Source organism: Tachysurus vachellii, chromosome 23, assembly GCF_030014155.1.
Source record: "Tachysurus vachellii isolate PV-2020 chromosome 23, HZAU_Pvac_v1, whole genome shotgun sequence".
NCBI classification, from domain to species: domain Eukaryota; kingdom Metazoa; phylum Chordata; class Actinopteri; order Siluriformes; family Bagridae; genus Tachysurus; species Tachysurus vachellii.
In genome coordinates, this window is record NC_083482.1 from 10361794 (window position 1) to 10376079 (window position 14286).

The window sequence follows — 14286 nt, forward strand, 5'->3', positions numbered from 1 at the left end:
TTCACTCATCATCACCCATCATGCCCTCTCCAACCATCCCTGAATTTCCATCTCACTCTATCATGCACAGTTCTGCTCTCTCGCTCGCTCACTCTCTCCCTGCTGCCAGTCCTCCCTCCCTCCTTTCCTCTCTCTCTCTCTTTCTCTCTCTCTCTCTCTCTCCAGGCCCCCTGTTGCTGCCTGCTACCCTGAGCCGTGGTGTCGAGTTTGGCTAGAGTCGAGAGGAGCAGCTGGGCCAGGCTAACGGGGAATGATAATGACCTCAGAAATCTGCTCCTCGCTCCACAACAATAGGGTGCTCAGTCTAGTGGAAAATTGTGTTCATCAGCTAGCTCTGCTCTCTTACTAATTGACATTGCCAAATATTTTAAGAACAATTGGAATGCACGGTCGCAAAAAAATGAAGATCTTAATCCGTGGACTCTTTTTTCCCCCCATGTTCTGACCATTTTATTCCCTCCATCTCTTATTTAGCTTTTGATTAAAGATAAATATCACTAAAAATCTAGAATAAAAAGAAGAGGCAAACTTTTCATGTCATTATCTGCCTCATGTCAGTGTTGTGATGTTGACACAAAGGGCTTTTTTATGTGGCCTGTCAATGGTGTTAGGAGAGAGAGAAAGAGAGAGAGAGGGAACGAGAGGGTAGAAAAGGAGAGCGATACTCATCAGTGCGTGATGAATGCCCTCCACCCCCCCCACTCCAAAACCCTGTCCTGTCCTATCCAACACAGCATGGCTGTGGGAGAAAAGGCAATCTGCGTGTGACAAGTGTATCATCGCCTAGATACTAATCCTTATAACGTTCTTATTTTTTTAATAAGCAAAAAAAAAAAAAAAACAGTCTGAGAGAAAATACAGGAGAAGAAGAACAAGAACAAGAAGAAGAGACTCGGAAAGCGTTAGCCAGGGGAGGGGGTGAAGAGAAAGGGGAAAAGGCTAAAGGAGGATTCTTCTGTCATGGTATCATATGCCTGGTCCTCCATTTTTAATGAGACAAAGGTCAATTTATTCACTTGCTCTTTCACACGAAAGGCACCCCAATCATGCCCAAGTTAACTTGTTCAAACAAAGCAACCTCCTACACGGATCCACCATTTGTATGCGTTAGTTTTTTGGGAGACAGGAAAACGTCAGGAGAGAGAGAGAGAGAGAGAGAGAGAGAGAGAGAGAGAGAGAGAGAGAGAGAGTGAGTGAGAGAGAGAGTGAGGAGAGAGAGAGAGAGAGAGAGAGAGAGAGAGAGAGAGAAAGAGAGAGAGTGAGGAGAGAGAGAGAGAGAGAGAGAGAGAGAGAGAGAGAGAGAGAAAGAGAGAGAGTGAGGAGAGAGAGAGCGAGAGAGAGAGAGAGAGAGAGAGAGAAAGAGAGAGCGTCATTCCAGAGGAATTCAGCTCTGATGGATTCAGACAGCTGTCACCCTCCCGCTCTCCAGTCAACATTCCCATCACAGGCACAAAAAAACAACGTGCCATCCTGCCATTCGGCAAATAGTTTCAACTTTCGTGAAAGGAAACTCAGTGTCAACAACAAGACTTTCGCACTACAGTGGACTGAATGACCAAAAGATTGCTGTTAACTCTTTCACTGAGCCAGACTCACAGCTCCCCTGTAACACACAGGGTTAACACACCACAAGATCACAATTTCCCAATTAAAGCAATGACACCTTCCAAGCCTGCCGAAGAGATGTCATACTGATGCATTTAAAATATTAATATTCAAACAGGCTGCCTACCCCAGCACAGCATCCTTCTGTTACGGAAAGATAAATATTATGTTTTAATTATAAAAACATAAAACAGAAATGGAGAGAGTGATGAAAAAAAGCCCGTCCTTGCCAAGGAGGCTTGTACAGGAGAAAGGTAAGCAATGTTTTGGCAAAGACATGGAATTAAAATCTGGTTGGTATACTGCATGCAGTTTACTTTCTCCAACCTGTTCTCTCTCTCTCTCTCTCTCTCTCTCTCTCTCTCTCTCTCCCGCTCTCTCGCTCTCTTGCTCTCTCTCGCTCTCTCTCCCCACTACATTGCTCTGTGTTGTCTCCATAACCAAGCAGGGAATCCTAACAGGATCATTAAGACATAAAACAGACTGATAAATGTTTCATAAGGACTGCCCGGTGACAGCCTCAAAGGAGTACGGGCAGTACAGAGAGACAACACTCTCAGCCTCGCTTTCATATACACTTTGGAATACAATTGGAAATTTAAATATACTGAGGAAAAAAAAGATGCTAATTCTCACTATGGGTAATATTTACAAATTGAGTCTAAAGGAGAGAAGAAGGAAGGATAAGAAAGAAATATAGAGTAGAAAGTGGGCATGCGAGAGATAGAAACCAAATGAGCTACTGAGGGGGAAATAAATTGGCCTTTTATATTGTTCAAGCATGCACAAAAATACTAAGCCTACATTTATCCAAGGCGTGTCAATCAGGCAAGCATTCAGACAATTAATGCGCTGAATGGGGCTTTTATCATTTAAGGACACCAGAGCCCTGACCTACTGTACTGAAATACGGCAGCATAATGAACTCGCCTCACACATTATGACATCTTTTCACTTTTTTCTACAGACACAAAAAAATGAAAAGAAAAAAAAGGCACAATCATGAGATTTAAGATTTAAGCAGGTAAAGAAAATGTGTAATTGAGAGGCAGATTCATATTTAAAAGTGTTTATAGGGAGGAAAATAATTAAACACATGAAGAGCAGACCAGGAAAAGCAAATAAACAAGTAAAATATATAGTATGTGAGGGGAAAAAAAACTGTCACTTCATTGTCAATGCATGATAATAAATTTATTTCCTCTTACAAAAAGAATATTTTATAACAGTAATTAGGATAATGTAGTTTGTTGAACTATAAAATGGAATAAAACTTATCACACAGTGCATGTGCGTCTGTGTGTGTGTGTGTGTGTGTGTGTGTGTGTGTGTATGTACTGTATGTGTGTGTGCGCTATACCTGTCTTGATTTATAATCAGAAATGTGAAACTCTTTACATAGTGGCACAGAAAAAAGAGACATATGAAACATTTTACAAATAAAAGGGCAAATGAAGTAAAGCCAGAACATTTCGGGTTTTATTTTGACATTAATTACACAGCAATTACATTGTAACAGTAATTCTGCGTGTGTAATTACCCCCATTGTAACTGTGTAATTAGATGAATATCCATGCTTTATAACCTAAGGCATCCATCGGCAAATCCAATTTCAATTTGTATGGAGCAAGCGTTTCACTGACATGTTGGACAGTGTTGAGGACTTCGGGATATGTGCGTAATCCTCGCTATGTTGAAACGCTGTTCCTCTTGGAAATATTTTGCCATGGGAATTTTTATCTTGAGGAAAATTGGTGAGGGAATATTTTAAAAAAGATAAGGAGAGGAAATAAAGAGGACACGGGATAAAATATACAGGTGTTAGAAAATGACTTCTGTCAGAGTTGTTATCTTTTTAAATTTTGATTATTGTACATAATTAAGTTTCAGTAAAACTTTCAAACAGACAGACGGATGTCAGATTGCCATCAAAGACGAAGGTCTAGTTGACCCTCAACCCTGCCAGCCTTCTGATAACAACACTGACCTCTTCCTTTTCATTCAACCTTTGTGTGCATTCAGATGGATTGAAGATCCTACTTTGACGCCCCTGCCTTACATAGCATTACTTCAGGTTTCAATAGTGTCTGTTGTGGCATTCAGAATAAACTGCTGTTTAAGGCAATCTTTCCTTCGCTCTTTCTGTCTCTCCATGCTGTCGCTCAAAGGCCTTTCATAATGAATTCAGAAACACTATCAAAAGTGGAGCCCCCCTTGTTTATAGAGCCCAATTCCGAGTGAAGAATCTGAAATAACAATGGATTCCTTCCTCAGTCAAACCAATCTTGTAATAGTAATAAGAAATAAAAGAGGAGATGGGAAAAAAAATGTAATAAAGGGAAAGATAGAGCAGACGTAAAAAGGGCTAGAGATTCCATTGAATGAGAAGCATACATTTAGGGTTGATTATTGAGAGGGAGAGGAGAAAGGTCCTTAAAGGACGTTTCTGAGGCAACTCTCTCTCTCTTTCTCTCTCTCTCTCTCCCTCTCTCTATCTCTAAACAAGTGTAGTGTTAAAGACAAAAGCGATTGTGTCGACCTTCTTTCACAGTTGAGATGTTATTGTTGATTACTGTAATTCAACTTTAACTCAAAATTGCAGTGGGTAGGTGGTTTAGAGGTTGGCAGAGCTTGTCGAAGGGAGGCTGGCAGATGAAGCTGCTGTGTGTTAAAGAGAATTTAAAAAATTATAAAAACATACAGTTAAGAGAGGAAGTCTGTTCTCATACGGTGAGTGCAACAAGTGAGATATTAAAAGTAAAACAGAGGTATAGCATGCCACATCCTGTTTCCTAATGTGCAAACATATGTTTGCAGGCAAGTGCATACAGTAAAAATACAGCATGATTCCTTTTTACAAATATATAGAAACATACTGATATCTATTAAGTATTTACAATTTAAAAAACATGCAGGGTGATTTTTTTTTATTTATGCAACTAATAAAACTAATATTTTCTTTTTATATAAACTCGGCCAGTTAGTCTAATGCTGCTTCATTTCCTCCCTTGCAGTTTTCACCTGTAACTTTGTTGTGGCTTAGAAAGAAGTGTGTGCTCTAACCAGTAGCAGCATTAAATTTGTGCACTACGGCAACACATGTTTGAATTTACACGTATGAAAACGTGTCAGCTTCCCTGGTCTGTCACAACTACAGAGAGACCTCAAGGTCAACCTTAAGACACAGCTGTGTCAGTGTGGGGACTGGGGGGGGTTACTGGCATCACGCCCTCAGCACCTAAGCTGGGTACCATCATGGGGATTTCAAATGGTGATCACACTTTAACACTAGCAAGGACAAAAAGAATGACAGAAAAAAAAAGGAAAAAGCCTGAGAACTGTTTATACCATAATGAAATTGAGCTTGTCATAAAACAACCATTACTCATATGAACTCTGAATTAATCAATCATGCTTTTAGAAATGTTCTAAGAGGGTTTTTATGACAGTTGAATTATTAAATATATTACTATGCTTTACTACAGGAAAACATAAAACCTGATGCAGAATAAATTAGTATAAGTATATAGTTTCTGCTTACAACCAGATAATGTGGCTCATCCTGACAGTTTGACAATAAAGAAAGATTTCACAAGATTTTGTAAAATGGCATGAGTAAAACATCACTGTTTTAAAGTACTTGTAAAAGAGATGCAAAAGACATCAAACTTTCTGTATTAACATTCATAGCATAATTACTTTCATATCAACCCCTCTCTGGTGAAATGTGTTTTGGTTAAACCATCTCTACACAAAAAATAGGCTTTATCTTCCTCTCATTTTCATTAATTCCTAATTGGGGTTGGGGTTGTCTGTTATTATAACTTAGATTAAAATAAGCATAGCCCACTGCATGTTCAAACCCATCTCACTACATGAGGGTGATAAGGGAATAAATAAACAATTTCTCCTGTACTGTTGAAATTAAGTTGCTTAGAGCCTTAAGCTAAGATACAGCCTGTTTTTTTTTTTTCTCCGTAACTTAAAAGCACATTTCACTATGCAAATTAAGTTCACATTTTTGACCTGTTTTATATGTATATCTTTAATTAGTGTCTTGTTTAGCTTAAACCAAATGATTATCACATAGTCATGACCTAATTATCAGACAGGCTGCTTAGCTGCAGCATTCTACCGCAAGGAATGAGAAAGTTACCTTTAAAACTTCTGTAATCATTAGCTGCAGCTTCTCTTAATCCCACTAAACACACACTTTATCTCAAAAAAGCTTTGTGTTGCTCAGCTGTGGTAGACTCACTGTCTCTTTTTTTAACGTGGAAATGATGTAATCGCTAGTAATTGGTCATGTCCTCAAAGTGCTTTCATAAGATTTTAAAGTGATATCTTAGAACTGGATGCCATGTGTCATGTCAATTTGTGTCGTTAGCCAAGCATCTAGTCTAAAGTAAAATGGGTGACTGATGGGAAGAGACACAGCTCCAGGTTATGAGTGAAATTCAGCGCTAAGATGTGTCATATTGCACTAACTCAAATGAAAGAGTTACACTAAACATTAAAGTCTTTGCTTACCTTTGAGTCTCACAGAAGAAATGAAATGAAATTAATTCATTTTATTAATTACATATAATTAATGCAAAAGTAAACCCCCAAAATGTGTTTTAACAGATAAAATGGTCTGATTTGATAACTTTATGTTATATAATATACTAACATATAATATTAACTATTATTAAATATATTAAATAAAAATGGTCTTACCTGAGGAAGGGGAAGAAGGATGAGGACTGTCATCCTGCACACTTCCTGTCTGGGAGTGGCCTCCACCAGCCCCACTCTCCTCTGTCACATTGGATGAGCCTGGGGTGGTGGAACGACTGATAGACTGAGACTCAGGGTCACTGGCGGAGCCACGCCTCTCATCCAGGCCATGCTGCAGACTCTCTTCTGGACGCCGGTCCTTGCTGTGCACCCGAGAGTGGACCACCATCTGGTGATAGGTTCTGAATACTCGACCACAGTCAGGACACTCAGTGGGCTTATCTTTAATGCTGGCCAGGCTGTACTCAAGCCCCTGGCCAAGACCCAAACCACCGTGGTGAGGCAGGAACTCACGATGACCATCAAAGCTCCCAGCTTCGTCCTTCATAGACATTATGCTTCCACCAGTCCTTACCCCATGGAGGGCATCAGGGTGGTTTTTCTGCTTGGTGCCATCACTGGAATCAAGAGTAGAGTGCTCATGCTTGTCTTTTCCAAAGGGCACTATCCCAGTGGCACTAGCCATTTCTTCTTCTTGCACATGGGCTCCATGGTGTTGATCTTTTGGCATGAAAGAACGCTCCATAGCCATGCTGCGTGCCATGATCTGCCAGGCCTGGTAACTATTAAGTGGATCCATTTCTGCCACCTTTGCTGCTGCCTGTAGGCGCTCCATACAACTTGACTTTAGAGGAGGAACCAGGTTCAAGCAACTTAAGAGTGAGCGCTTCTCATTCTCCCCCAGACCATGACTCATGCCGGCCATTGGCCCCAGCAGCTTTCCTAGCATTTCTTTCTCTTTCATAGCTATGCCAGCCTTGGCCAACATTTGGTGTTGTTGTTCAGCCAGGCTCTGCTTTTCAGGACTTAGGAAACCACCTTGCAAACAGGAGATGTAACGCGAGTACAGGTTGGCATGGGCTTCTTGTGCTAAGCTGCTTATACTGTTGACAGAAGGCCCGTCTTGCTCAGCTCCACCACCAATTGGAGGCTTACTCTTAATGGCAAGCTTGTTGAGATGCACCTTCATATGATTTTTTAGGAACCATGGTTCTTTGAAGCGACGACCACAGATCTGACAACAGTGCTCAAAGGAGTCCTTGTGCTTGCGCATATGACCCTTCAGGAACCAAGCCTGGCTAAAGATCTGTCCACACACATCACATCGAAACTCATTGGCAGGCTTCTCTCCACAGCCAGTTCCTGTACCCTGCCCTTGGCCTGACTCAGCAGTTATGTGTGCCTTCTCTACGTGGCTGATGAGGTCTTCTTCCTGGGAAGCAGCAAACTCACAGAGAGTGCACTTGTAGGGTTTGTGAAGGATGCGGATATGACGCTCCAGCTCCTCACGCTTTTTGAACTTGCCTTTGCAAAAGGTACAGCGGAAGCCTATGGCTGGGTTAAGTGTCTGCTCATCTTGTTGGTTAGTGCCTGCTGGCTTAGGTGAGGCAGATGGTTGTGCAAGCCCATCCGATGTGCCTCCCAGACTTGTAGGTGTTAGGAGGCTACATGCAGAACTGGGCTGTTGCTGGTTTTGGTTCTGCAGACCCAAATGAGGTGGAAGCGATTGTGAAGGCTGCAGCAAGCTGTTTCTCATTTGCTTATCACGTAGGATGGCACGCTCTTCAAGCTCATGAAGAAGCCTGTTTTCTTCACGTACGCGACCACGACCTTTCCCCAGACTACCCAACTTGTGGGTACGGAGATGAATCTTGAGGTTGCCCTTCTGGGCTGCTCGGTGATCACAGTAGGGACACTTGAAGGGCTTCTCACCAGTGTGGGTGCGCATATGCAGGGAAAGGATGCTGTTGAAGCGGAATCGTTTTCCACACAGTGGGCATGGATACTTGCGATTCTTGCGGGCATCATCTTCTATATCATTCATCTGAGACATGATTCCCAAATTTTGCCCATTGAGGAATTGCTGCAGGTCGACACGGCCATTGAGACCACCTAGGGCACCTGCATCCATGTTACGGTTGAGCTGATTGGCTAGCAGAGCCATCTGGCTGCTAATCGGCTGACTTGCCAATGCAGCATGTGTTTTCTCATCCAACGGGGTGGCGGCTTTTTCCTCTGTAATTTGTTGGCGGCTTGGAAGGTCAGGAAAGGCGTGACCAAGTTGGGCAGTCAGCTGATGCAGCTTCTGACTGATTGGGTAGCGGCCATTAAGCATGGCACTGGTGATATGGGTGTCAGCATCTGGGACTGCTGAGGACACACCAAGGCACAAACTAGAGTCTTCCATCCTGCAATTGTAAACAGAAAAGACAGGCATGGCATTAAGTCAGTGCACACCTTTAGATAGCTTGACGGCAAAATATATTGTTTGTAACCAACGGAAAATTATAAATGAGAGTTTGTGATGAAAAAAAAGGGAAAGTAAAGCAATGCAAACAAAAAAAAATTATCAGTCAAAGTGTTCACATGTAAATATTCACATCTAAACATTCATACCACTTTCAGAACTCACAAGTAATATTTACTGTTTGCAAGAATGTAGTTGTGAAGGCTCATTCCACAAAATCCCACTATCCTGGGTGGTGTGCTAGGAGTCATGTTTCCCAAGTAAACAATATCCTAAACAGATACTGGCACAAAGACAAACACATTTCATTGATCACTAAAGAAGGTGTAGGAGTGGAAAATGCTTCAGTGATAAGGTGCAATTGAAATGTGAAATTGAAAGCTAGAAAACAAATGCTTCTCACACATTTCTTTGGTGCTTTATGCAGTCTGTGTGTGGGGGGAAATAGTTAATAGCGATGACTGCACTACAGTGACGAGTGTGAAGAAAAAAAGTGAGTTTATCTCCTTCTGATTTATGAAGTACTACATGTACTCACACTTGGGGGAAAAGCTGTAACTCTCAGAACTTTTTTCTCAAACAGTAACACAATTTTTTGAGGCAATAATTACCCAGTAAACATGGCAAGGCACTGCATAATTAAACTACTTGGGCCCATCCTATCAGAATTCCTCCAATTACACGCCTTAATGAAACAGAGCAGTGCCATTGTCATGAAGCCGTCGCAATACTACAATTATGATATTAACAATAGCACTTAAAACCAAGGGGTTACTCCAGTAAACACACACCCTTATCTCACTACTGCGACACTTGTCTTGCTGTAATTTTTCATTAAGAGGCACATTACGTTTGATGCGAATCACTTTGCTCTCGCCTTCATTTTTTTCCCCTCTCTCTCTCCACTCTCGCTCTCGTATGGCTTCCGTTGGGTAGAAAACAACAGTTGGCATTATTGAAAGGGTTCCCAATGTATCAGAAGCTTCCCAGGCATTTAAAATGGCCACAGAGCAGCTCAGTGCACCACCAGGATGAAATGAATACACAAGCAGAGTCTGTTGTCATCTGGCACGGTTGTGCAAATTTAGGATGCTGTGCACTGTCTTAAGGAGGGATAATGGTTTTGCAACATTCCCCTGTGACAAACAGGGTCAAGCTTCAAAAACAATAAAGCAAGATTTGCTTTGGTCAACAAAATATTGTATAATATCTAATTAAGCTGATTAGTATGCGGCTTAGTAACAGTGGCCATGTGCTATAACACATGACTGTAATTATGAAAAAAAAAAAATCATTTCAAGGCTGACTGCTAAGCGTTAGCATGAGAGACATTCCTTTTTAAAAGTCAAAGGCAGGGACAATTACCAGCTATGAAAATGAAGCACCTTTAGTTACAAACACAATGCATTTCACTGATGATCCATTCCAAGCCTTTTCTTTCTCAAACACACACACACACACACACACACACACACACACCCATACACAGTGTGATAGGGCAGGGAACTTATACAGTTTGGTCATTACTAAACCTTTTAAATGGTGCAGATTGTCCCAGTTTACCTCAAAGGAGAGCTAATGACTCAGCATCCTGTCTCCAGAACATGAGCTTCAGGACACTACTTGTTCTGCAGGCATATGAATTTTATAGTGTCCAATATTTTACAATATTTTATATGAGGTTATTCACATTTACACACAAACAGTAGCAGAACATTTATAAAAAAAATCAAATGCACACAGTTGCCGTTGTGTTAGGCAGTGGGTGTGGAGCACATATTCGCTGACACTCGGACTTTAAGGGCCCTAATAAGGGCTGCCTGTTTGTTAGCTATTTACTCTTCCTACGCTTTGTTGGTTGTGAACTCTTATCGCTCTGACATGAATAAAACACTGTGGTCACTTTCAGTTTGTGCTGAATGCATTGTGGGCTGCTGATGGATGCCATTTCACTTTGTCCCTCTGCTACATCTTTGAGGAATGTAAAGAAAAACAAGCATCGGATTGGAACAATGCTCTGTAGGTGTATTATGGATTTAATGACTAGTTATGAACACACTCACGCGCGTAGGCATGCATGCTGCACAAATCTACATTGCTAAGCATTTTTATATGAATTCTCATATTCAGCAAAATATAATTTAGGGAGCAAGTTTAAGACAAACATGCATTACTGATGGGTGAATTTGCGCATATTTAGCCGATCGAATAAATTCAAATATTCAGCCGAAATCAATAATGTTGGGCTGATATTTAGTTTTATGCCAGTGCTCATGACTCCAGAGTTTCTCGAGTCAGAGAACTGTTAAAATTGATGTTAAAATTAGTTTGACTCGCATTTTGCTGTCCCTGCAGATATTAGATGAAGGCTCTTTGAAAGTGGCTGCCATGCACACTGCAATAGAAATGTATGATTTCAGCAAGGCCTGATGAGCTGTTGCTCATTTGGAGAGATAGCAGCTTGCCCTTTTCTTCAATTTGATTTCCTTCTTTATCTTTACCATATAACAAAGGCAGATAGACAAAGGAACATTGTGAAATGAACTGACGAATCCAGTTTGTTTTTGAACATACCCTCACTGACGAGTGTATGCAAATGAGGTGCATTAATATGCTTTTCTTGCTCCCAAGTCATTCCATTTTTTTTTTTCTGATTAAAAAAGGGCATTTTATATGGTTAAAAATGTGACACACACTTGCAAAGACATAAGAACTGTTTCTCTTACTCTTGTGTATACTCACACACACACACGCACACGCGCATACACGCACATACACACAGTCAATGCAATCTTTTAAAAGGCCATCCAAAAAAAATGCTCTGTGGGAATACTCAGTGAGAGGCATCACTATGGTGCAATTATCTACAACATGCATATTTTCCACTGTATAATCAGTAAAAGCTCTATGCCAAGAGCCTTATCTCTAAAGAAACATAGGAATTAAAACCTACGTCATATTAGTGCTCTTAAATTCTACAATACTGCCATAGTTAATCCATATACAATAACAACCCCAACTGAATTTGCAGAATCAGGGTTAATTTTTCAAAATACTGCAGAAATCCAGATTATTACTGTTATTATTACCGTTTAACCCACTTAATAAAACTTCTTTTGCAATCTCATTTGTAACAAAAAGAAACTGTACAGCATCAGATTATGCGTATTTGATCTTTAAACTCTGTAACACTTCCTCTGTTATATATCTGTGCACTAATACCAGAAAAAAATAGAAGAACCGTATATATCACAGCTTTAGGTTTTAATTATAAACCATTATTTTTAAACATAGCTCAAGTTTATCTATTTCTAAAGTTTTACAGCTGTTAGCCTAGCCTCACCTATTTGCAAGGGTGCCATTGGTTGGTGGTCCACAGCAGACACATTTTCTAGCTCTTCCTTCTTGTGGACTCTTAATTTCCCTGTTCAGGTCTGGGACAGTCACTCGGCACAAAGTCTGAGACAAGGTCTGTGTGAGAGTGCCTGAGTGAGTGAGTGAGTGTGTGTGTTTTTCTTTTTTCTAGTACCTACCAAGCATATTCTAAGAGCAGACGCACGCTCTAATTAATGCTGTTTCTCACCAAGCTTTTTAAAAGCCACCGAGACTTCCTCTGCTAGTGTGTTCTCACACGGGAGTCAGTGGCATGCATGTCTGTGGTTAATACACAGACTTTCAAGCAACACGGCAAAACAACCGGATTCGTGTCTTATCTTATGCTTAACTTTCTTTCTTGCACTGCAAATTGCTCTGCACCACACACCTTAATTAGAAAGTAAAAACCGACACTGTGTATCCTTGTAGGCCAGAATTTTGTTGTGTATATATTTTCTTATCCATCGACTGCTGGCATCTGCGCTTAACACGGTTAAACTGTATTATTACCTTTGCGGATTATGCATCGCTGGCGTCGTCTTTTTATATTAAAACTTTCAGGTACAACGTTAGTTCATGTGACTGGCAGTTTAACCTAAACTGTTACCTTTGCCTTTACTAAGATGATAGTGCTAACTATCTGTGATCTGATTGTGGTTTTACACTAAATGAGCAGGGTGCATTTTACAACAGTGCAGGAATATTTGTTACTTCAGCTTTAATTTCTAAGCCTCAAACTAAACTTTTGTGCACTTTCTGATCACTGTTTTTATTTTTTATTAACTATATAACGATATTTGTTCTTAACTATAGAATTTGATCTTCAATTTGGAGAAAGTTGGGGAGAATTGTAATACTTATCCGCCTACATATGAGGATCTTTCTGTTCAGAAAACTAGACGATTTTCACTGCAGATAAATTCTAGGAAACCTTATAAATATAAAAACCTGAAAACTGGGTTTTTCCATTGTGTAAATGAGAGAAACATAAAAAAGAAAATGTATTTTATGAGATTTCATCACACATGAAATGTCAGATAATGATGCTTTATCCAGTTTTTGCTCACCTAAACAATCAAGAGCAAGAAACGCAAGACTAATCGCTTCAGTCTGCAGTCAGACAATAAATATCAAAATGTATGCAATGCTTGTGCGCCATATCATCATCATCATCATCATCATCATCTTCATCATCATCAAAACAGAGAAGAGCACCTATACTCTCTAGAAAGATGACAGCAGGTCAAAGTTTAAAATGCTGAAATGACATGAAAAATGATATTAGAAACAAGAAATTTAACCAAAAGAACAGAAATGCCTGAATTACTAATACAGTAACTGTTAGCCTGAACAGAGACCAGTCGAGTGAAGAGACGACAATGAGGCTCATGTATAAATGCCTGCAGTGATTTTACCTCACATGAAGAGACAGAGACTGATGCAGAAGATGCTGATAATTAAAGTGAGATTAAAGCGTCACTTTCCATTTTCAACTTATAATTCTTTAAACTTCTGCATGTTGATATACGTCTAACAGAACGTGTCTGACTTGTTTCAGCAAAATAAAAATGTAACCTCATGATCTGATGACTTTATGCGCTCGTGTCCTTGAGCTGATCCCCTGCTGGATCTCACAAATCAGGGTGAAATGCGTAGTACAGCTCTATAAAACACACATCACTACAGCTAAGCCTTGAACCGGCTCTGTAAAAGGCAACTTTTAAAGCATGTCCCACCTCAAAGAGGACATAAAACATCTTTTCTACATGCACAACATCATGTAGAGTGCTAAAACGATTTGATCATTGTAATTATACGCATGCTCCAGATTTATATTCGGGTAAAGAAAAGAAATAAGAAACAATCAGCTGTTCGTTTGAGTAATGTAGATCATTATTAGTTACTTTGTAATCTTGGGCTCATATTGATCAAAATTCATTGACTAATTACTATGAGGTACTATGTTAATTAATTATATTGGAGGTCATCATCATTAATAAATCAATCATTATTTACTCAGCTTAAAAGTCAGCTCAAGTTCCACATGGTCATTAATGACTTTGATATAAAAAAATGAGGTGAAGAATTCAAAAGCGGTTGCCATATGGTGCATATCTAATGTGAGGATATGATGTGCATGCTACGTATTTATGGACGTATGGGCAGAAATGCACGAAAGATAAATCACGGGCAGATTGTGGCTCGAATCCCACTTTGTGCATATTAGCGGCTCAGGCCTTTCTCTCTCTCTCTCTCTCTCTCTCTCTCTCTCTCTCTCT

General features: G+C 40.2%; 1 protein-coding gene across 4 annotated transcripts in view; it reads right to left on the reverse strand.

Moving 5' to 3' along the window:
- Positions 1–14286, reverse strand: part of znf536 (zinc finger protein 536) — a 173425-nt gene that overhangs the window by 82893 nt on the left and 76246 nt on the right. For 3 of the 4 annotated variants that reach the window (XM_060859481.1, XM_060859480.1, XM_060859483.1), the window contains exon 4: positions 6325–8573. In XM_060859481.1, coding sequence (XP_060715464.1) covers positions 6325–8572 — 2248 coding nt within the window. In that variant the 5' untranslated portion in view covers position 8573. Of the gene's footprint in view, positions 1–6324; positions 8574–11975; positions 12113–14286 lie in introns of those variants that run through there. The other variant, XM_060859482.1, reaches the window with a different exon arrangement.